The 25161-nt window shown below is 38.8% G+C and overlaps 1 protein-coding gene across 1 annotated transcript in view; it reads right to left on the bottom strand.

The window, feature by feature from the left end:
- sorcs3a (sortilin related VPS10 domain containing receptor 3a) overlaps window positions 1-25161 on the bottom strand; it is a 278556-nt gene that overhangs the window by 39363 nt on the left and 214032 nt on the right. Inside the window, exons 11-18 of the mRNA XM_059329950.1 lie at window positions 19671-19773; window positions 18447-18523; window positions 17397-17488; window positions 16081-16188; window positions 13090-13207; window positions 12857-12990; window positions 9158-9271; window positions 4282-4453 (exon numbers count right to left, since the gene is read on the bottom strand). Of these exons, the coding sequence (XP_059185933.1) occupies window positions 4282-4453; window positions 9158-9271; window positions 12857-12990; window positions 13090-13207; window positions 16081-16188; window positions 17397-17488; window positions 18447-18523; window positions 19671-19773 (918 nt within the window). The remainder of the gene's footprint in view (window positions 1-4281; window positions 4454-9157; window positions 9272-12856; window positions 12991-13089; window positions 13208-16080; window positions 16189-17396; window positions 17489-18446; window positions 18524-19670; window positions 19774-25161) is intronic.

Genomic DNA, 25161 nt, shown 5'->3' with positions numbered 1-25161 from the left:
CAATGCCAAACATTTATTTGGAACCCACATGACTGGAAGAAACTTAGTTTTATAAAAGGTAAAAAAAAACAATACAAAAAAATAAAAAACATAAAAATCTGTCAACATTTAAAAAAAAAATGTAATGGTGATATTGACATGAAAATATTAACTAATGCAGCCCTAAATTTTACATCTTAACACATTCCTGATTTCCATTTTCAACTATTCAACTTTTTCTTTCCATCTAATTGGAATGATTTCATAAATGGAAAAGGTCTTTCAACAAAAGAGGTTAATTGCCTGTGACTAATGGGGCAAAAAAAGAGTAAAAAGGTATTACTTTTTATGTTTCTGCTAGCGACTAATTCTTGGTCTTAGTCAAACAAGTCAGGACAAGCCTTAGCTTATCTAATATTGTGACAACACTGACTTTAAAAATGAGCAGTGCAGTTAATATTTTAGGTGGGAAACCTCAGCAGTTGCGCCTGTCATGTTCGATCGCAATGTTCCTCTGCAGTAGATTCCATCTAGCTTTTCCACTGGGGCAGAAATAAGTTTCACAAAAAGATAACATGAGCAAGAACAACTGTAGAACATTTTCTCCCAAATGTGACTAGAGTGTGAAACAGAAAAGTGGCTGATATAAATTCAAACTGACAAAACAATTGTTAGGCAGATCACAGGGAACTCATATTAACCAAGGAGGAACTACTGTGTGTATCTTCTGAGCTTCTGCCCCATTTGGTGAGTACTGAACTGGGAAAGCTATGTAAAGTAGCGATGGCCACACAAATGGGAACAGGAGACCAAAAATCTACATCAAGCTGAACACTAAGTGACTAAAAAAGGCAATTCAATTGTTATAAATAAATCCTTTGAAGGTTTCATACCTTATTGGGACAATTAAAATGGACTATTCTATCTATTTAAAAAAAAAAAAAACCTAAAATAACTGCAGGATTTTTCTGTGGAAATCAAAATAATATCTCTAATGAAAGTACAAAAATGAAGCATGCTCTCACCAGTGTCCACTCTCCAACTGAAGCACTGAGCTGGCAAAGCTTTAGTTATTTAAGCAATGCCAGCAGAAGTGAAGCCAAATCTGATTCATGACAGCACTGAACCAAGAGGGAAGTCAGTGCTGACTCTGTGTCACCATCTGATTTCATCTGCCGTACTTGTTGATTTAAAAATGAACCAGTAGCAGTGGTGGACTCAGGCTACCTGGGTGTGTTAGGCCACCTTAGAGGGCACAATATGTTTCCTCAATGTAAGGGCCAGAGTGCACAAAATCACATTTTCTCTAGTAAAGGTGCACCCTAAAAGGATTCATGTTTCCTCCATTTAAGGGAACCCTGGGCACTTCATCACATATTCCATTTATTTGATGACACCCTGGGGAACAATTTATCCCATTTTCTCCACTGTGAGGGCACCTTGTGGAGCACTTTGTCATGTCTTCTCCATTTATGGTCACCCTAGATGGCACTTTATCATATTTCTCTACTGGAAGGGCACCTTGGATGGCACTCTCTCCTGTTTTTTCTGCGGTGGGGGCATCCAAAGGGCCCTTTTGGATACATTTTTTGAACATGGGGGCACCACAGGGGCGGTTGCCACCCCTTCCCCTCCCCTGAGTCCACCAGTGGGTCACAAAACCAGACAAGTGTCCCCTCGAAACTGAGTCTTCGTAGTGGTGTTCACTAGTGAGTAAGTAGTAAATTTCAATGAGCTGCACTTACAACTTTAATGTTAACATGCTGTTATGTGTATTTTGGGGAAAATGCATTTCAAATGTGCTATTTAAACATTGCTATATTGCTGTATACATTTTCCACAACCACATTCATATACACTGTTTAGTGTAAACCCCAAACCACTGGTACAAGGGAAATAAAGAGAATATGTAAGTGTCTCTTTCCTTTGATGCCAAAAATGAAATGGCAATTCAATTCATAACTAATTGTGTGAGATTTGGTTGATGTCATTTAGGCATAAGCCAACCACTTCTTTTTCAACTGCTTAGTGAAAAGTCAGTTCAGTAGATGTAATTATTCTGATGCATAACGGATTTTTCAACCAATACAAAACCAGGTCAAACCAGGAGAATGTGTCATTTGGCCGTGCTAATCTTATCAAGCGTCAAGCATTTTTTTTTAGGATCCTTCCTAATTTTTAAATGTGAATGTGCACCACAGAGTCTACTACCCATTAAATATGGAAGGACTTGTGCTCTCCCCAAGAAATACAGCCATCGCAGGCTTCATGAATATAAATTAAGCTATGAATTCATCTTGAGAGTTTTCTCAAATAGGGTTGATGCCACAAGGATTCTTTACTCCATCTTCTTCTTCTTTTATCACAGAATTTTGGTCCCCACCTCTTACTGTCATCCCCCTCCCGTTTCAAACAATCCTCTTCTTAATTAAGAAACAGGCCTCGATTCCTCAACTCATCACATAGTAATATGACAACGGGTCCTGAACAAGACCCCAAGGGAACACACACTTACCTCAAGCTGTTGCAGTGAGACTTCAGTTGCTTATGCCCCAAAGCCTTCAGTTAATATCAATGGACTATAATCTTTCAGAAAAACATGTGAGGCAGTTCTCTAACGACCAGAAGCCTGGCAGGCCTGGCTCAGAACACATTACCCCCCACTCACTCGTAGAGTCTCAGGTAAGGTCTTTTACTTCTGCTTCTGGCTCAGAACTCTTGCTTTGCATAGGTGATTTGGGGGCATTTCACTCTACAAAAGTTTAGATTGTTAGAACAGGATTGAATTCCAAGAAATCATCGGACAGTAATCTTCATGCTTCAGGGTTTTGTAAACTATATTTTCAATGTTTAATGGTTAAAATGATACACATTTAAGCTTAGTTACATGGAGCATATTTAGTCATTTTTTTTGCTGTGCAGTATTAACAAGAACATTGACTTTTACTCTATGTCTTTTAATGCATTGTAATACATATGTTTGATGTTCATACTGAATGAACAGATGTGTTGCGATGGTGCAGTGGCAGCCCGGGTTTTTTAGGGTTCTGATGTTCTAAATTGCACATTGATGTCAGTGATTGTCTGTCAGCCCTGAAAGTCCTGTGAGCTGTCCTGGGTGCCTTTTGCCTAATGTAATTTAGGATTTGCTCCAGCCCCCCAATGACCCTAATTACTAAGGGGGTTAAGGATTATGAATGAATTGTTTATATTTATGATACATTCAACCAGTGATCTAATGGGGTTTATGTATAAGGGGACCAGGACAGCTAAAAATGTGTGTCATCTGCATAATTTTGATAATACATGAAGTGTTTCCACATATCGTGGCCTAAGGGCAACATTAAATTGAACAACAGTGGACCCAGTACTGCGTCCTGAGGAGTGCCGCTTATGATCTTGACTCTACCAGAGAGAAGCATTTAGAAATTGTTGTCCCTCTGTAGCAGCGATCATAAACTGGTCAACCACTTATGGCCTGCCAAAGCCCCGCAGAATAATTGCCTGATGAATTAGGAAAATGTGAGTTCTGGTTTATCCATCGCCCCTCAGTGAACTTCCAACTTGGCAGAAGTCTGAGAGCATTTTCTACTTAAGTATATAGTTCTTTCCTTCTGGATTTCCAATGTTTTTAAAGAGTCTGTTGACACTGATATAGGTGGATAAAAATAGCATGAATTTAATAAGAAAGGGAAAACATCAAACAATGAAAGAAAAAGGTACATTATATTTCCTTTTTCCTATTTGATAGTCCGCCACCCACATTGTCTGTTTAGAAAAAAGTCTGGCCCAAATGTAACCCCTGTTCTATAGGATGTGAAGCAAGCAAGTTGTGAGTTCTGTTTAGGAGAATGTGAATTGTATGGTGTTTCCCCTTTTGAACAAATACACACATTTGAAAAAAAAGGGTTTACATCTGAATTGAAAAATTATTCTAAATTGACAATGCAAATAAACAAACAATGTATACTGTAATGTAAAAGTGATTAATTAATGGCCAAATTAATTAATTAATCATTCCCCCAATCACACATTTGGGATTTCTATAGAATAGCAAACTGCTCAGAAACCCCCTTGTTGTCATATTACCTATAAGACATATGTCCTCTGAATGCTCTGGGCCTCTATGGTTGAGTCTGTGATTATCCCAGAGGTCACAACATATCATGTTATACAGTGAGGTCAGGTTTAAAGAAATTATCTCACTATGATGAAATACATTATATTATATGAAATTCGGCTAACTGAACAAGAGTCCCAGCCTTCTAGTCTATCCCATGCATACTGCACGCATGTTCTCACCTCATCCAGATGAACTATGAAGGTGACGTTGCTGCCCAGGTTGGCGGTGAGTTTGCCGTCTTTGGTGGTCAGCGAGAGTCCTTTAGGAGGTCTGTTGGGGCACTGCTGCTTTCTGGCCGTGTACATTTCTTTAACTCCTTTAGTGCAGTTGTTTAACACAACTTTACGGTACCTTTGAGGGGATAAAAAAACAAACATCTGTGACATTTGTGCATTGAGTATTTCTTTAGTCTTCCTTTTTTATACTTTTTTTTTCCATTCTAGTTCAATCTACTCAGGTCTATGCATTCCATTTGTCTTCGAATGAATCCCCCAGGTGCTACATGAGCTTGTGGGTTAGAAACAATGTTGTTGAACTCAGCAGAGTGGCGTGTAAGTACAACTGTTGTGCCTTCCAATTGCATAAACAGAATAGATGACAACTGACAACACAAGCTGTGTCAGAGGCTGAGACACCTTGCAAAGCTTAATCACAGCGCGAGAGAATAAAAACACTCCCACTGTGATTAAGCTTTTCAAGGTGTCTGTCCCCTGGGGAGCCTCAACACCAAGACAGGAGACACATCTTGTTGGCACAAAGGAAAATGGAATGCAAGTGAATTATTACTCTAGAGATATAGAAAAGATGTTTGCTTAGTATTAGGAAACTTATCATCACAATTGTCTAAGCCTCCATGGTGTACTGCAGTGGTAGCAATTGAAACATTAGAGATGTGTTAGAAAATCTGGATATTTAAATAAGTTCAGTTGAGTGATCACAAAGGAAAAATAATGTGGGGATGCTCTGATCAATTGGGAAGTGATGAGGAATAGTCAATATTCATTACAAAGTATTGATTGGGTTGTCCCTGGTCAGTCGGATGCAATGATTTTGAAATAGTTAAAGCAATTGTATGCCTCCACCAGCCAGCCAAGCTGCAGTTTACATCCTTATCTCTTCAAACTCAGTCATGTCATGATGTCATGACAGTAGACAATGCATCAAATATGTGCTGCAAAAAAGCTAAAAACTCTAAAAAATAAAATAAAATAAAAAATAAAAAAGCTTAAACACATATTCAACCCAACCTTATCTGCACAGACAATCTATACAAGGGATGTCAAATTGCTTGATCTATACAGTCACCACAGTTTTGAGGTGGGCATCCAGGGTTAGTATCACCAATTCTGACCGCCTGTCTACACTTCTGTCCTGAGTTATGGCAATAAATAAAGAAAAGTCTTTTTGCTAAACATTTTGGATAAAAATGGTCATCACTTTAGATTTTTACCCTATGAGACATTTGTGTGAACTTTATAAAATATCTTGTCGTTTTCCTCGAAAAGCATTGTCACGTCAACAGACCCTAAACTAACATTACATAAACAATGTTCTTGGTGCCAGAATAATCATACCCACCTGAGCCTTTCACTGATCAGCACTTAAGGTAATTTACACTACCGAGTTTACATGGTGGAATCAGTGCTCAGATCCTTTATTTAAAGAAAGATTACTATACATTTTTAAATAAGAAAGGGCATAGTTCTATGGGCTACACGGTGCTGTAGTGCAGTGGTTCCCAACCTTTTTCTTGAGGGACCCGCAGTTTTACCATTGTAAACTTTGGTGACCCCCCCATTGTCCATTGCTTCTATGAACTCGAAGCCGAACTCAATGTGACTCTCATGGTACCCTCTCTTTTTCTTTTTGAGATATTCAGCATTTTCGTCTCCCTGACGCTTTGCCATTTTTCCTTTAGCTCTGTGTTTCTGTTGTTAGGTGAGGTTACCTCTAGGCGAGGTTATAGCTAGGTGAGGTTACCGCTAGATGAGGTTACCGCTAGGTGAGGTTACCGCTAGGTGAGGTTACTGCTAGATGAGGTTACCGCTAGGTGAGGTTACTGCTAGATGAGGTTACTGCTAGATGAGGTTACTGCTAGATGAGGTTACTGCTAGATGAGGTTACCGCTAGGTGAGGTTACCGCTAGGTGAGGTTACCTCTAGGTGAGGTTACCACTAGGTGAGGTTACCACTAGGTGAGGTTACCGCTAGATGAGGTTACCGCTAGTTGAGGTTACCTGTGTATACTGCAGGAGGGATGTTACACATGTCCTTATTCTCACGATATAGCCTTTATTTTTAAACTTTTCTATAGTGATTTTTCTATTTAAATAAATGAATAAACATTTAATGTAGCCCTTATTTAGTTGTTTTTGTCCCACGAATGAATTAAATGCTGACTCATCTATATTTAACACATTAGATTTATTACATCCCTTAAAATCAAGAGGGCTTCGCGACACCCCGTGGACCTTTGGCGCCCCCTTTAGGGGGTCGGGCCCCCCCTGTTGGGAATCACCGGTGTAGTGGTTAGCACTCTTGCCTCACATGTTGCTGGTTTATGTGCCGGGTATGTGGACTTAGGTTTAATTGGTGACTCTAAATTGCCCCTAGGTGAAAATGAGAGCGTGATTGTCTGTCTCTATGTGTTAGCCCTGCGATAGTCTGGCGTCCTGTCCAGGGTGTACCCTGCCTCTCGCCCAATGTCAGCTGGGATCGGCTCCAGCCCCCACGACCCGATTGCGGATAAGCGGTTAATGGTAATGAATGAATGAATTTAATGTAGCCCTTATTTAGTTGTTTTTGTCCCGCGAATGAATTAAATGCTGACTCATCTATATTTAACACATTAGATTTATTACACCCCTTAAAATCAAGAGGGCTTCGCGACACCCCCTGGACCTTTGGCGCCCCCTTTAGGGGGTCGGGCCCCCCCTGTTGGGAATCACCGGTGTAGTGGTTAGCACTCTTGCCTCACAGGTTGCTGGTTTATGTGCCGGGTATGTGGACTTAGGTTTAATTGGTGACTCTAAATTGCCCCTAGGTGAAAATGAGAGCGTGATTGTCTGTCTCTATGTGTGTCTGCCCCTATCGTCTGGCAGCCTGTCCAGGCTGTCCTGGGTGTACCCCGCCTCTCTTCCAATTTCAGCTGAAAAAGTGCGGATAAGCAGTTAAGGATGAATGAATGAATGAATAATTCTATTCTTACAGTTGTGGAATTCATAAGCTATAAAACACCCTCAATAAATAAAATGGTATTACCAATGGTGGCTAATAAAGTAATCAAACTTAAACTAGATACTGTGTAACTGACATTAACAAGAAAGCTTGTAGACTTTATGGCCCTTGTCTACTTTGTCTACTACTACAAAGTACTACTTACTACTTGTCATTGTTATACTACTTTTAATCATGAAACAGATAGACATTATGACCTGATGCCACTGTGGCAGCTTTTTGACAAAAGGGACATAGTTTTGCTATCAGCAGTATCAGTGGGCGCAGTAATGTGCTGCCCACTGCTCCTTGCATGGTGTGTTCACTTGTGTGTAAAAAAGGATGGGGTAAATGCAGAGGTTGAATTTCCCCATTGTGGGATTAATAAAAGTAATTAATCTAATCTTAATCTTAATCTTAATGGTGTATGTTACGGGTAAATCTTGCATTGAAAAAAAACAGACTTTTATTACAAGTATTAATTAAAAGGACAGAATGTTCCCTTTCAAAGTGTTAAAGTTAAAGTCCTGAAAGATGATTTTTCTTTCTTGGGAGCAAAAAATGATTGACGCGTTTATATGTAAATCGAATTTTGATGTAAATGGTTGAAGGGGAGCTTATTTAAACAATGTATTTTAGAACTGTTTGGTTCAATGACCCTACACATCCAATAACTCTGATTCACATACTCTCACTGTCATCATAGTTTTGTTGCTGGACCAGTTAAAACTTTCTCATTCGTATTAGAAATAATTAGTTATATTACTCACTTGAAGCTGTGGTGTACTCATGCACCATGTGCCTTCTCAATTTTAAGGCCGCCCTAGAGGACATTTCATCATGTTTTCTCCACTTGAAGTGCACCCTAGAGTGCAATTTATCATGTTTTCTTCATTTAAAGCACCCTCCAGGGCATGTTTTATCTACCATGGGGGCATTCCAAGGGTGTTGGCCGACGCCTCCGGAATCCACCAGTAACAAGTAAATCTCAGCATACTCAACTCTAACCCGAGCAGGTCTATTCATCCACAATGACTATGCTTTACATCTACAATTATTATCATGCATTATGAGTTGATCATACAGTATGTTTTGTATGTACAATCATTCATTTCATTTTGACAGTCTTTCTCATTTTGCAAATGCATGTTTACTGCTTAAAATTTTTTTTCTCTCTATATCTCCACAAAAGTTATAATTGATTACGTCCAAAACATGCTTCTCTCGTCAAGAAAACAACAATTTGACCTAATCATAGAAACTAATCATGGAAGAGGAACTTCAATGAAAATGTTCACAACATACCTTTAAATTACACATGATTTACACATTCTAGCCTTAGCCTCCAATTGCAATACAGATTTTTATTGTATTGGAAGTGCAAAGATACTCAAGTAACTGTAGCTGCACAGTGTTTTTTCTCTTAAACGGAGTACTTGTTCTAAATTTATAATTGAGTAAATGTGCTTCTGTCTCGCCCCTCACAGACTCCAGATTAGGCTATTATCCGCTGTGGAGCTTGAGATGTGGTTAGTCAAGCTATTTATAACACTGCTAGCTTCAAAGCTCTTTCTTAAATAAATTGGCTTTTTGCTGGATTATTTTAATGGATGTAACCAAGTTTTGCCCACATTGTTAGCCAACATGTTAAAATCAGATTGTGAACATCAGCTTTTTCGCTGCAAAGAATCTCAATCAATTATGCGATTCTAATCCTATTAAATCTGTGATCGGTATCTGCTCTAAAACCCTGCTCGAGCGTCCAAGAGACAGACTCAAAATCACATTTGCACAGAGAAAAATAAGCGTATGAATGTTTGTGACATCATGCAGGACTCACCCTGTACTGTTGAGATAGTTTTGACCCTGGCTGCAGCTTCTGGAGACAGTGGAGGGGTTGAACCAGAAGGCAGGCCGGCAGTTCCCGTCACCACGCCGCTCATATCCATAATCACTGTTGTACAACAAAGCACATTCACACAGCACCTGATCAATATCAGCATGAGAGGGGACATATTGTCATAGAGTGTGTTCCAGATCCCTGTCTTATCTATCTCTTTATAACTGGTGACCAGGGGCCTGTCTGGCACAGAGACGTACCATTATTATGTATTGATTAAGGCCACAGTTGACAAATGTGCCACAGCAGTGTGAAACGGTGTGTATGAAAACACACCCTTGAGGGGGGGGGGGTTGTTCCCATACACAAGGATGACTAACTCTCACTTGCCAGCTAGCGTTTCCAATCAGAACATGATTTACATCTAACAAAGCAAGGTAAGCAAGTGTCCATTCTGATAATGGTCATGACATTGATTTATCAATTAATCACCAAGCCAGAACAAATAAACAAAACCAGAGAGCCACTGACTACTCCGGTTTGAGTCTGTGATTACGACAGTGTGAACGATTCATTAACAAGCTGTCGAGGAAGATTGGTTTCACAGGTGCATATGGCTTTAAAGGTGAACGGTTAGTATGGTGTCTTTGTGACAAAACAGCCGAAAGCATAGCGAGACAGTGGTAAACATACATAGGTGTTCCTGCACACAGGATTGGGATCATGGTTCAACGTTAAAATAAAAAAAAAAACATATTTATTTTTTTATTGGTGATATGTTTTAGTTTCAGTATTAAATGGTAAAAGGCCTGCACTTAAAATATAGCACTTTTCAGTAACGCTTTATATTAAGGTCCTTGTAATAACCATTAATTAACAAGTATTAAGGCCCTTGTAAGTCCTTACAAGATGCTTATTAACGTTATTGTGTGTTTATAAGCTTATATAAGTGTTAATAATGGCATTACAAACACCCATGACCCACCCATTACGTCTTTGCCATGCCTTTATTAATCTTATTTTGTTTGCTTATTGATATTAAAATATACTTTATTGCTCATCTATTATAAGTTATTGTAAGTCGCTTTGGACAAAAGCGTCTGCTAAATGACATGTAATGTAATGTAATGTAAAAGTTAACTATAAGTTAACTATGCTTTTTGCAACTACCGGATCTAAAGCGAGAACAATGCCTTATTACTTGTTAATTAATGGTTATTAAGGACCTTATTATAAAGCGTTACCCACTTTTCTAGTCTTAACCACTTAATGCGCTTTACACTACAGACAGTGCTCACTTACCCATTCACACACACATTCAAACTGGTGGCAGAGGCTACCCTAAACGGTGCCACCTGCCACCATCAGGAATTCATTCACACTGATGAAGGCAGCATCGGGATCAGTTTGGGGTTCAGTATCTTGCCCAAGGATACTTTGACATGTAGGCTGCCACGGTCAGGGGTCGAACCACCGACCTTCCAGTGAACATCCAACACAGCCACCACTTAGAAGTATATATATGTATATAATATATATATATATAATACATGAGTATACGCAGTGGCTGGTTTGTTCATTTTTAATAGTTGGTCACTTGCAACTTACAAACCAGCCCCCCTAACTAGCTGTTTCCCACATCTTTATGCTAAGTTAAGCTATCTACATACAGTGGCCTGTTGCACTGACTGTTTGTAAAAGGGCCCGCTAAAACCTGTGCTGAAATAGTTAGTTTGATACTAAAGCTTTGATGATGTTTGGTTGCACCACGAAAAATAAAAAGTTAATCTTAGTTAATCTGGTAAAGTCCACACTAACACAAATATCGTCACAGAAAAATTACATTCTCACTTCCTGTAGCCAATCAGTGAAGTGCAATATTTGTATTGCATGCATATGGGGGAAAAGCAAATAAGCCTATTTCCTTAAATATCACAATATTATTTTTAAACAAGTAGTCGTGCAATAAGTTTGTTTTATCACCTGAATTTTGGTCAAAGCTTACTTTCTCACCTGATGTTTAGCTCCTTATGTCTGCACCGAGTGAAAAAGTTATTTTATTTGTTAAGGTTGACAGTATTTAACTTTTTTCAATATTCTGTGCTATTCAAAAGGTGTGGAGGTTTAAAATTCACCTATAATCTTTGGGTCAAACAGCCAATGCTGCACTGTATAAGTCATCACTTTGCATGGCTCCGTTATTTAATACAAGGCTAATGCACTTCAGCCGATCATGTGGCAGGCAGACTCTTCACAACTCAAATTACATTAAAGGATTTGAGCTTTTTTCTGCACTGATGGCTTTTAAAATCCTCATTTTAGAATTTGAAGCATGCATCACATAATTCCCTGCAGTGAGAGACAGAGAAAGATAGACAGGCAGAAATCAGAATCACTGAGTCACAGAAAGGAAATAAAACAGACTTTACATTAGTTCAATGGTAAGAATTTGGCTCTCTACAAACACTAACTGCTGTATGTTGGGATAGCTTTTTTCTGCACCCTGTCATTACAAGATAAAAAAAATACAACCGTTTAGGATTTGCATACAAATTGAAACTATTTACACCCACCCACATCGTCTCAACAGAATTACAAGCATAGCGAGCTCACAGATAGACGCAGCAGAGACAGACATTATGAGCAAATTGTGCAAAACGATCCCAAACTTATCAGATTATTGGAAAACACACAGCAAATGGGGTAAATTAATGAGACACATGAATAGCATATGCAATGGATTCCACTTAAATGGCTGAACAGTGGCGTCCAGAATGAAGAGTGGAAATGGTGTTTGTATAGAACTCCTTTCATGTGCGGGCTGCATGCTTCAACTCATGCACTGTTAATTCTCTGATCATAGAAGAAGACACACCCTGCTCATTGCTAAGGAATAAATTACCCACTTTATATGTTTATTTTTATTATTTTTTCTGTCTTTTTCCTACCAGATGTCCCCTGTAACTTCATTTTTCCTGTGTTGCTGTAATAGAAATCAGTTCATTGCTCTGATGAAAAAACAACTCTGCATTATTCCTACGATTTCTACAAGAGCACACATCCATTAAGTTAATTTAAATCAAAATATCTCTGTATCAGCTTAGTGGGTTTAGTAACAAATGTGGTTATTAGATAACCATTTAGGAAAAATGTAAGAGAAACTGTTAAAATAGTGTACTTGAATTTTTTTTTTTTTTTTTTTAATACCAAATTCAGCTTTAAAAGTTGTTAATGAGTTGTTTGTAGCTAACGTAGGCAGGTTAGATCAACTAAGAGAACAAATTTGAGTGGACTGAAGAGTGTATTTAATGGTAGCTGGATGGATGCACTAAAAATAACAAATAGCTGCTTTTTTTTTTTTTTTTAAAAAAGGTCACAGCTGTTTTTGACTTTAGCTTTACACAGCTTTTGATTGGGCAAAGCATTTAACTAAATGACCTGTTGATTCATATGGGCACAAACATTCACATTTGGCAAATGAGAATGAGTAATGAGAGTACCAACACTGAAAAATTCTACAAAGATAAATGGAAAAAACGCATCCTTTGAAAGGAGTGCCTCGACATGTGTGGCAGTGTTGGAGAACAAACATTGTTGTTAATGAAGCTCTCCTTTAGACTTTAGACAATGGAGAGAAACATAATCCCCCTTGACGATATGAAGAAAGGAGCGATGGCACAAAGGCACACATCATCTTACCATTCAAAATCATGAGCTCGACAAATACAGGACTCAGCTGAGAGGATTCTGGAGTAGTCCTTTCCCAGCATGCAGTAGTTTCCAGGCCTGCGCTTCATGTAAATCTGTTTTTGTCCCATCACGCATGGTTCACCCTGTTGACATGACAAGCACCACCACTACGTGTTACTTTTATGGCATGACCTTAAACACGGCCAGTGGTACAATTTCATGTATGCTTTTATTTTTCTTACCTGGTTGTGCAGGTGCCATGTTTGATAGTCCTCCTCCGTGCATTTCCTGCTAAAGATGGACTTGTAGTCGATCTTGATGAGCTGCCATTCAGAACGGTGGCTGAAGTGTCCAAAAAAGCTGCAGAGGCATACCATACAATCAGTAGTGTCTAAATGAAGCTTCATGAACCATTAGTTGCATTTGTTGATGCTGCTAAATGGTCAATGCTCAAGGATAGGCAATACAGTGTGCTTTCAAGCCTTCCTTGAACAGAGAGCGTCATCTAGTGGGCTCAGAAAGTAAAGAAAATGTTAAAAGAAGCTTCATTTGGCCATCACTAGAAACACTTACTTATTTCAAAGTGCTAAAATAATATGACCCAGCTTCTCTGTAGTCATCTGTATGCGTGTGTGTTTGTCCTACACATATTTTGAGAACTGTAATCAGATCTATTCACAGTTGGAGGGCTGTTGCTGGGGACCCTAGGAGTGTGGTGCAATTTGGCCAGATGATGGCACTTTATATATGAATTTTACATCTTGGTCTGTAATTTCTGAACCTGAAGTCTCAGTAACAATATTCTGGATCAGGTTGGTCCATATAAATGTATCCATATAAACATCCCCCATTTGCATTAAGATCAACTTTTAGCTATTTTGTCCAAATCAGTTTTTATTTGCTCGATTTGGGACAATCGTCACCAATTTTGGTCCAGAACATCTGAGGACCAAGATAGATAGATGTTTACAAAATATAGTTGGGATTACACTATTGTCTTCTGTTCTCTTTCAATTAAGTTTGGTTAACCTTGTGGTTTACTTAAAACTTGTCTGGTCACTGATGTGTCTTGATCCGTTCCACTTCTTTTTAGCGATGTCATGGATTCAAGTTGTAATTAAATGGAATAATCTTTTAAAGGCCCTTTAAATGTGTCAACGCCATCAGTTTCTTAATACGACGGATGGATCCTACATGAACAGTGTTTTTCGATTAGTCTTTTTCGTTGGTTTGAAGGGGGTAGGATTTGGAAAAAAGGCAATGCATTCAATGCATAACCATTAAGTGGCAATACTTATTTCTAAATGTGATGACACTGAGGAAGTGGTTTGGTCCTTGTCAATCAAATCTGATCAAAGCCCAACCACAGAACCCTAATGTTAACTGAGTTTTGGAGTTTTAAACTCTAAACAGAACCATCACATGGGCTTTGTGAAGTGGCTAGCAATCCTGCATTTTTTTAATGACTCTTCTTCTGACCCAACATGCTTTTCAAATGAAATTCCAGTGCTTTATACTCTATGAAAATCTTCTCCTTCAGTCCATTAAATCCTGCAGTATTTGAAGGCAGCAGGATTGATAAATTGATAAATCCACAGCCGTTGAAAATGCCATGCCAGAGTCCAGATCATTGTGTTTACCTTCATTAAATTGCTTGAAAATCAAACCAGGCTGCTATAGCATAATCACAGACTGCTTGCTTATAACTTGATATTCTGCTTTGGTGAAGGAGTCACTTCATAGCTTTGTTTTTAACTTTCCTTTTTTACCATTCGTTAATTCATTGTTCTTTGAACAACAGGGCACTCAATTTAGCTTAGAGTTTCAGATTACACACAGGGTAAACAGTTCCACCGAATGGAATACTTTATTTTTATTTCCTACCATTCATTATTATTGTAAACCTGATGGAGAAAACATACTCCATCTGTCTTTGTGTGCAAATTTGTGGTGATGTGTCTTCATGTCATGCTCTGAACCATCCAGACAATTCCTGAGGTAAACCTTCTGTTTGCTGAGCGGTCTTTATCACGTTTAACTGTTATTGGCACAGCTGTTCAAGAGACCAGTGACGTGACTGGCTAAGAGAGTATTGAATTATCACCACACCTGCTGATCTAAATTCACCATTACCAAACCTTTTTGCACACGGTGCTGTTGCAAATTAAAGAAACAAACAAGGTGAGCATCGAGATGCCCACACAGTCCTTACACCGAAGATCTTGCACATTATTCTTGGCATTTATTATTCAAATTTAAATTGAGGCTACAAAACATTAAATGCAATTATTTTGCACTATCATAGAACCGGTGTGGCTAAGTGCAGCAAAACAGCCGTGTGCCTGCCATGTGACTGGCATACATTCCTGCAATAGATTTTTCTTAAGGCAGATGCTATTAGCACCCAGGTGTCTGCAGCTAACAATGCACCCAGGGTGGATAGCCAATGTTACTATATCATGGCAAATACAAGCACCCAGGTTTCCTAGCCAACAAGTAATAAAGTATTAATTTTTAAGTGAATAATAAATAAAAAGTGACTTATTACATTGAGAAGTATTCATTTCAACCTATTATGAGTCATTTTTGCATGAACATTGTGAAGCACTATATTCACACATTGGCCTTGGCATTACAAGTTAACCCTAAACCCAAAGTTTCCGTTTACAGTTAGAGGTTAGTTTTCCTAACTTACTTAATTGATTAACAACCTTTACATTTTCCCACCAATCTACACTAAATTGAAAAAAACGTCTCTCTGCCGCACAGTGGGGAGTCAAAACCGTGGCCCCATGACTTCCAACCGGAGCTAACCATAAAGTTGCGAAAGTGATCCCTACTTTTGTCTAGAAATGCTAAAGATTTGAAGCCACGCTCTCAGTAGCTTTAACATTTCACAACAGCAGTCCCATTGAAGAGTGATTTCCTTATGAACAAACCCATTTGTCAGGTGACCTAATATCCACAAAGGTCTGACTATTAGACTACACGACCCATTCCCTGCCCCTCAGAAATGGGTCTTAATAAAGACTAAATACCACAGAGCTTTGAATGGGTGCCTTTCTTAAATGTCCTCCATCCGTCTAGCCTTTTTGATGTAAACCCAGAGGGCGAGACAGAACAGAGAAAATACCATTCACCTATCACTCAGCCCATAATACCCTGCTAAAAGGACTGAAAAATCAACACCTTTTAATATGTCATTCGACGAGTTTTGGAGTTTCTGCACTTACGTCATGATTTGGTTCTCTGCCCCAGCCTCTACCAAGACTCCATCCACGAACAGAGGCACCAAGGAGAAGCTGTGTTGGGTCCACTGCCTCCCCTCGTCAAAGCTGACCCTGTGTGTCAGAACACATTCCCATCACAAACCCAGGAACAACGATGGCACGGAAACAGACGCTCTCTATTAGAGGCTGGTCATGGGGGGATTTAGGTGGGGATCAGAATGACTGGCTTGTCTCAACAGACAAGTCTCTGAGTCTCTGTGCAATTAGCTACTGTAGCTTTGGGTAAATATCAAAAGGTTGAGCATTAAAGGGATATTTAAGAGACAGACTTGTCTGGTTATCAAAGCAAAGATGCACAAAACTGCTTTCAGAGCACATGCCAAAAAGGAAAAGAGCGACGTCATGGGTCCTGGGTAAAGTCTGCACAGGGGTGAAAAAAACAAGACCAGAATAGAACTGTTTCATGTTTGACTACAAAACGGCAGAGGGAGAGAGAGACAGCAAAAAAAATTGGACAGCTTTCATCATCGAGGCCTGGGCTCTATTGATTCTGACAGCTTATCAACATCGTGCTGAAGTGAGAACAACTTGGAGTACCTGAGTGTGACATGGGTTGAAACATTGCTGACACTGCCCCCCCATGTTGCCTCTAAAAACTTCCGCTGCCTCGATTTGGCTAAAAGTACTGACAACAGAGAAGCATTGACATGCCCCTATTCACCTATTATGAGATTCAGACAGGGGAAGTGTTTAACTGAACACTGGCTGAGAAAGCAATACTATTCCATAGCTGCTGTACAGTGGCTGCGGAGTTTCACAGGCTTCTTTCTATCTGTCATTTTTCTTTCACTTCCTCTACCATCACACTTAAATTGCTTGGGAGAAAAAAACCAGCAGGATACACTTCACTGGCTCTAAAACTAATTTCAGAATTGTTGCAAAAGCGACTGGAGAACAGATCTGGTCTCACTTGGATTAGTCTGCACTGAGGCAAAGCGTAGGCACCCGATTTGGCAAGAGGAAGGCAATGTGTTAATGAAAACACTAAAAGGGGGGGCTCAGACGGCTGGCTGTTAATGATAAGTGGCTTGAAAAAAAAAAATCTCAAATTAGACTGCCTGACTTTTTTTTTTTTTTTTTTTTTTGCAGGAGCCACAGTCAAAGTGCATCGCTAAATGGATCGAGTGTCAGATTTAATATATACATGATAATTCTGTTGGACCATAAGGGTTGAATTATCCTAAAAATAGCTGTAGGAAATTAGAAAAGCAATTTTGGAAAGAAAAGAGTGTCCAAAGAAGTTTTCTAAATGGACGTACCACAAGTGTCTGGTTGGCACAGATGGCTGTTTGACAGCAACCAGGGCCCCTCCTTTGTCCAGAAACCAAACATTGTGCTCCTCTTCAAAAATCTAAAGAGACATATGCAGAAACAGTAATATTATTAAGTTATAGTACGAAACCCTTGGATAAACAATTTACCATTCGCTTAACCCCAACAATAATATCTGAAAATGTGACTAATGACCCATCATGAAACCCCATTGTTTGTATGGGAAACTTATTTTCTTATTTACTTTGATGTTGTTCTATTTAACTTGACAATTAACTTGCATTTGTTTGTCAACATTCTGTAAAAACAAACTCTGTTACATATACATTTGAACAAAACATGCAAATTAGGGTGTGATGTCATCTAGTGACTTATCACACTATAGTTGCTTTCGTTTGAAAATAGTTGGCCACAAAGGCTAAAACGGAACATAAAATATCACACCTGGCCAACTAGCTGACTTCCACATTCCTAGCATTATTCCCAAGGCCAGGTCATCTTGTTTTTGTGCAGTTTTTTTTGCATTATTTTTGTGGCATTATCATGATGCACTCATGGAAAGAGTTTAGGCTAATGTTAGCCTACTTATCCTGCTCGGGAAAGGTGTGCGGTTGCCACTGTTAAACCATATCCCCAAAGCCTTTTCACTTGTAAAAGTGAAATATATTGACTGATTTGTTTCAAAGAATTCATTTTAAATAGCTAGTGTGAGCTGATAATATCCACTAGCATGGTTGACATTTACTTGGCAAAAGAAGCTTGCTTTTTCTAGAAATCAAAGAATTTTAAGTTGTAAAAATGGTAGTGTTGCAGTGTTTGTTTTTCAACGCAGACATTTTGAATATTAACAATGCTTCCATTGTTTTTCCCACTGTGACATGTCCGAAGCATCACCAGAAAAGGCCTTTTGTAATCTACACATGTGGCTTGCTGGAGTGAAAAGCTTGACATTTGATATGAATTTGACGTATGTTATGTCAGTGGGTTAAACAGTTGTACAAGTCTGTCAGTTAGCTTGATATCAGTAAGAAGCTCACCTGTCTCCAGCTATTGCCAGCATCAGATGATATGAACATGCCAACGTTGTTGTAAGACAGCTCTGCTCCAATATTTCCTGCAGTGGGAATGCCAACAGAATATGGTACACAACAAAACTGCAGATCACACAGATAAAGGCCCATGTGTTTTAAATTCAGGTTGCCAATCACACCACTTCTGTGATTAATCCATTCCTCTGGCGTGATTCCCAGATCAGCTTGCTTTTCTTCTATTCATGTGAATAATACAGAAGAGACCCTGGGTTAATTCCTATGGATGCCTGCATCATTCAGACAACATAATGTGAGATGTGGAGGAGGGCGGGCGCCTCCTTCACTCTGGCAGTTTGCAGTGTTACAACACAATGCCTCCAAAGCTTTTTCCTGCGAGTGTGCAGCAAGTGAACCGACTTCTTCCGTTGATCTGCTCTACTATCTTGGCCACGGCTCAGTAAATAGGCATGTGTTTGATCTGGATGGTGTTTGTCATGTTGGTGAGATGATCCCTGCACCAGCTGACGTCTTAAAAGGCGCAGCGGGCAAAGTGAATCACGGTGCCAAAGCAAAGGCTTGGCCAGCAATACACAGACACACAAAGACACACTGTGTAAGCAGTGCAGTGGAGATGTATGTTTATTCAGCATTCTCTCACACCAAAGACAAAACAGACAGATCCAAAGACAAACACACACTCACATATGAACGTACACACTGGCACGCACACAGCAAAAGGCACACTTTTCTGCCACTGGTGCTAACATCTATTTTGTCTTAACTCATCTCTCTTTCTTTGCTTTTACTCTTTTAAATGCTCCTTACACTTGCAGACATACAGACACTGCACAACACAGACTGTCACCTTTTCTCACTCATGCATAATTGGCTGGGTGATGAGACATCAAAACAGATGGACATGTGATCCACACTATATTTGCTGTGGAAGAAAGGGACATCCTGCATAGCGCTGTGCCCAATGTAGCTTAAAGAATCATTGAGACAGAAGCTTAAGTGGGAGGGCACAGAGGGGTCACATCAGTGCTGCATTCATTAGTTTAGTAGCAGACTAGGAGGATCACAGTACAACTCTTCATCCAAAGTACCTTGCTTTCAAAATCTGAAATGCAAATGTGTACTCTTCAACCTAAGATATTATTCACAAACAAGTTCCTACAGTAGAAACGAGTTATGTAAAGGGGTTTTACTATGTGCTTGTGCTTGTCTTACCCGTGGCAACTATGATCCCGGGTGCAGAACTCTTGGTGGAGATTGTTCCTGACAAGTAAGGGTTCTCTGACATTTGCAGCTGGAGATGGAGTGAACAGAAAGGCTGCAGAAGAAGAAGAATAAACATGTTAACCCCTGAAACTCTCCGGATAACTTTTGTCTTTCAGAGGTAGTAGTGGACTCTGTCTTAAGGGGCAACATTATGGTCTCAATCGCTAGTAAAAAATCGTCTTCAAGACAATTTGATGTCAATAGTTCTAATAATGGCCCAATTTAGAAGAAAATAGAAGATAAAGAATCGTATGATTTGGGGCGTTTCTAGCTTTGATTGACAGGTCACTGACAAGGCGAGCCATCACCAGGAGAGAAGCAGAACAATGCGTATCCATGGAAACGTGTCAATAAAGTTATATATAACGTTATATAGATAGAAAAGAGGACGTTTACCGATTTGGTCTCATAACTTTGACCCTTTCACACTGTATTTTCACTTAATGACAGTTTATTTGAACGTTTTGTTTAGTAAAAATGTCTTGTTGAGTGTTTGGTTGGACTAACAGACACTCCAAGGAGTCGCTGCTCAGTTTTCTGAGGTAAGAAAGATACATTTTGTTTTTGTTTTTTTGCTAGCCAAAACTAACATCCCAGTTAAGGCTCCAATTAGTGCTAACACGAATTAGCAGCGGCTTCTCTCAGTCGGGTTGCCGGTGTAGAGAGGCATGTAGTCAGTGTCGTCAGATCCCTCTCACTCGGCCACAGTCCAATTATGGTCTGCTTCGCGTATCGGAAACAAGATGGTGACGCAAGATGGCGACGAGTATAACGCTGAACTCGAGGCTTCCAACGGGCAGTCCACAAACCAATGGGTGACGTCACTGGACTAGGTCCATTATTTATATACAGTCTATGCTTTATGCTTATCCTATTCAGTGTGGGGAGGAAATATGCAGGTTTTCTCTTTCTAGGTACATTGACAATAAAAGAACATTTTCTTGAACTAATATGGTCACTATCCCATCACCATTAATTGCTATCTTGCAGGTCTGTGTCTATTGTCTTAGTGTCTTACTGTGGTATTTTGGAGGAATCTGTGACAACTTTAATCAATTAATTGTCGAAAATGGGTTGATACCATTTTTTCCGAGATTTGGGGCTAAATCCAACCAAACAACTTAAGAGACATGATTGAGCATAGAAATGGCTATTATGTAAGGCATTTTTACACTTTTCCAATTATTTTAGTTAATTCATTAATAAATTAACAGATTTTTATTACAGATGCATGGCTAGATACAAAGGACTAAGCCACATATAAAATTAATCTTCAGATTAATGAAATTTCTTTCAGATGATCTATACATCTTCTATTTGGCATTTACTATTGATTGATTGGTTTATGGGTTTTTATGCCTTTGAATTGAACCTCTGCATGCGAGAGGGAAAATAAATAGATCAACACAAATTAAATTAAAATCATTTTCTGCTTACCTTTGTGGTGATAAATTATGTTGAATCATATTTACAGTAAATATCAAATCAATCTTATTCTCACTGTGAAATTGTGAATCATAACATCCACAGTTTCATAATCCATAATTCATAAATGATAGGGTCAGAACTAAATAGCAGAACAAAAACAAAACCACCAGTAAACAAGCCAGATTCATTAGTCTCCCAAAGAGAACCAAGTGTGCCTTCATACATTTTTGCTAATTGCATTTAATCTGTCATTAATACAAAGAGCGATGGAATTTGCATTAAAGTATGAAGCCAAGTCTCTAGGGCATGCACACAACAGAAGACAATTACATTTGTTCACAGAGCAGAAAAAAACGTGTCTGCTTTCATCTTTGCCGCAGACAGCGTGTCACTGTGGTGTAAGGACATCAAGGGCAGTGGGACTGAACAGGGTAATCAAAAGGAATCTACGGCAGTAATTAAAATGTCACATGAATGCGCAATCGCAGGGAACCTGTAAGCCACACCACACGGCCCCGAAATCACCTCTTAAGCAGCAAGAAGTCCCCCTAATATCCTAAACATTATTCCTCCTAACAGTCACCCCTGTTAGTTTTAGTTGGAGGGAGGCTGAGTAATGAGGAACGAGACGGTGTCAATGCATGCAGAGCATCTGAATCTGCTGGTGTAGCACCTGATCTAAAGCACACTTTGCAGTGTTTATCGGAAAATTGACCTACTATTGAAATGTATTTTATTTGTTTTTAAATTTTATCCTGGACTGGTAGAATTGGTATTAAAACACAATCCCTGTATATATTTACATACGATATTTCCCAGTACATTCATTTAATTGTGTCGCCACAGCAATCCCCTGTGCATAATACTGGCTTATTTGTCAATGTGTACGACAACATTGTCACAGCAGGAACCCAATTACTTTCTGTGCTTCACTAATCACTACAAGAACATTTGTAAAGCTACTGAAGGCACTACTTCTTGCATGTCCCCTCATGTCTTAATATGAAGCCAGTGTACAGTATGTATTGCAACATCAGCAATGCAAGATTAGCTGATAAACCCTTGACTTGGCATTTATTCAACTTTAATATTAAGTTCAACTAAAATAAATAATTGGATATTTAATTGATAGACCTGTCAGGAAGACGGTTTGAAATATTCCGAGTCTAAAGAAGAATTTGCTATTTTCTTTGCGAACTTCAGGTTCATTGTCAGGGATCTTGCTAACTTCCATATCAAGCTAGTGTCAATTACAACTTGAATTTGGCCTGTAAGTCAGAGGTAATTATCAGCTAGCTTGCTCCTAGTGATTGGCAACTGACACATACATGATTTATCCATATCGTCTTAACATTATTCAATTGTTTATCCAGCCAGTTAGCATTGCTGTGGCTTCTGTCTGGTTTTATGTGAATGTGAGCGGCTAAGCTAACGTTACTCGAGCAAGTGGGTTGAATCTCCTAGTAATTTTAATGGTTGTTGGGGAATTCCACCGGGTCTGTCAGCACACCCGGTGGGGACACTCTCCCGTAACGCTCCGCTGAGGGACCCGGTTGAAATTGGCCTTTAATGTTAAACTTGTTCAGCCCGTTTAACCCTGAACACGCACTGCGCTGCACACACCGCGGGGTATGGCACAGGACAAGGTGCGAGCACGCATCGTATCGACTGAAGTGTTTTTCTCATTTATACTCATGATTTACCCACAGTGTTTAGGTTATATCATGATGTTTGAGTTTATTCATGTATCAGCATGTGGAAATTCTGTTTTATGATACAGTTTTATACTATTTAATTCAAGGTAAAATGGCTAAAATGCAATTATCTGTGGTCTTTTCTTCCAACCATGTAAAATGAGCCCTCTACATTGTATATTCTACTAGCCACAATGAGTCTGTAACCTCTGTGCCATTGCATTGAAAAAAAATAATAATTTCATGTCTTGCTCAACATTGATGTTTAATACTTAATACAATTGTTTTTCAGTGAGGTTATTCTGCTTAGTCAGTGTTATAGCTTTAAGTAGATATTATGCAATTTGCTGTTACAAATGTATGTAGATCACTGGAGTTTATAGCAAAACTATGTCTTCAATGTGTAATGCTATGGCCAACTGTTTTTAATTTTAATTTGTGTGTGTTCTTTTTTCTCTCATAGGTAGGAAGAAAAAGATTTGGCCAATTTCTTAATGCTGTGAAAATGTAAGTATAATACAAGTTGCCAGTCACATTTCATTTTTCCAGGTGTGTTCATCTTTTTTTTGTCATTGCTGCACAAACAGTGAGTCCAGGATTTAGTCAATCAAATCATCACAACAGTCTAATGTTGTACAGGATATATCCATCCTAGCACTACTCCAACATGAAATCCTGTTCTAGTCTTTGCATTGCTGCACCTCCATCCCATTTATCCACCCCGAACGCTTTTTCTCCCAATCTATTCTAATTTAATTAAAATTTTACTTTTACAGTGACAACTGTTATGAGCACTGCAGCACTTTATAACTTGACTCATCATATTCACATTATACATTATGCCAATGATCATGGATTTGCTTTGGTTCATTTACATACTACCCATAGCCTCTCGTTCTATAATCTTGCACTGAATTATACTGTACTGTATGTATTGGTATCTGTAGTGTTTTATGGATGTCTCGAACTTTGTGTCCCCTGTGTCCTTTTTGTATTAGAGATGTATTATGACCTTGTTGTCCTTGTTTGACATGTTCTTTCCTTCACAGATGCTGTTCACAGTGAAGATGTTGTGGGTCATAATTGCTGCAGATGACATCAGACATCTTGACCTCATGAATGTGCCTGCAACTGTTGACAAACTACAAAATGTGCTGGCAAGAGAGCTTGGAATCCAAGGAGCGTTCTTCATTCAATATCATGATCCCGAGTTTGGATTTGAACTTTGCAACCGAACCAACATTAGTCTTCTTCCCCCAGAGAAAGCCACACTACAGCTAATATTCAGAAACGCTTCCATTCCAGCTTCAATCAGTTCATCTGTGTCAAGCAGATCTGGATCTTGGCCAGCAGAATTGCAACTACATAATTGAGGAATGTTGTTTGGAAAACGTACATGGTGGTCATGTTTATGCCACAAACATCACAGCACTCGCTACATATTACACTGTATTTGGTTTTACTAATAATGTTGTATGTAGCGAATGGTATGTATGTTTTCACCAGTTTAGTTACTCCTGTCAGTTGACCCACTGTGTCTCGCTGTACTTATGTCCTGCCTTACCAAAAAAAAAAAAGAAATAGGAATAATTTTTAAAAAAAAGTTGTTGATGTAGGGCAGTCTGTAATTCCTGTATATAAAGGTGTGAAACATGGAGTTTTTGAGGATTCCTGATCTTTTTTGTATAAATCACTGATGCATATTGTGTAATAAAGCTACATACACTGTAAAAAGTGTTCAGTTGCCTCAACTTTAAAAAGAAAATGAGTGAACTAGATGCATGAATTATTTTTGATTTGTCAGAACTTGACAGAAGTTCTCAAAACTCAAAATAATTAATGCAACTAATTCACTCATTTATTAAAGTGGAGGCAACTGAACTTTTTTTTACGTGCAATGTCAATTTTAGTTGTTAAAAGTTGATTAGAACTTGTTGAGAAAATTAATATTAGTTCATAACATTTAACACTATTTGCTGGAAAAAATGTTTTGACAGTATTTGTTAAGAAATCATCGTTATTCATTTTAAGAAAACTTCTTATTATTGAAAGGACAAATGCATTAGTACACTGAACAGATTTTTTTAACTGAACATTTATTACAGTGCATTGACATTTGACAGTACAAATGTCCTATAATTTGTTCGTGAAAATCTTGATATTGATTTGTAAAAAATTAATGCATGCCTAGCTGACCGTGTTAAATATGATGTGACATCATATTTTGTTGTTTGTCAACCGTACATAATGGTATTGGCTTTATATCTGGCAAACATAATCGTTTTTGGCTAAAAGCTGGGCTGAAGGGTTCAATGAGC

Source organism: Centropristis striata, chromosome 1 (assembly GCF_030273125.1).
Source record: "Centropristis striata isolate RG_2023a ecotype Rhode Island chromosome 1, C.striata_1.0, whole genome shotgun sequence".
In the NCBI taxonomy this organism is placed as follows: Eukaryota; Metazoa; Chordata; class Actinopteri; order Perciformes; family Serranidae; genus Centropristis; species Centropristis striata.
The sequence above is the reverse complement of the archived record's forward strand: the minus strand, read 5'-3'. Positions and strand labels throughout refer to the sequence as shown.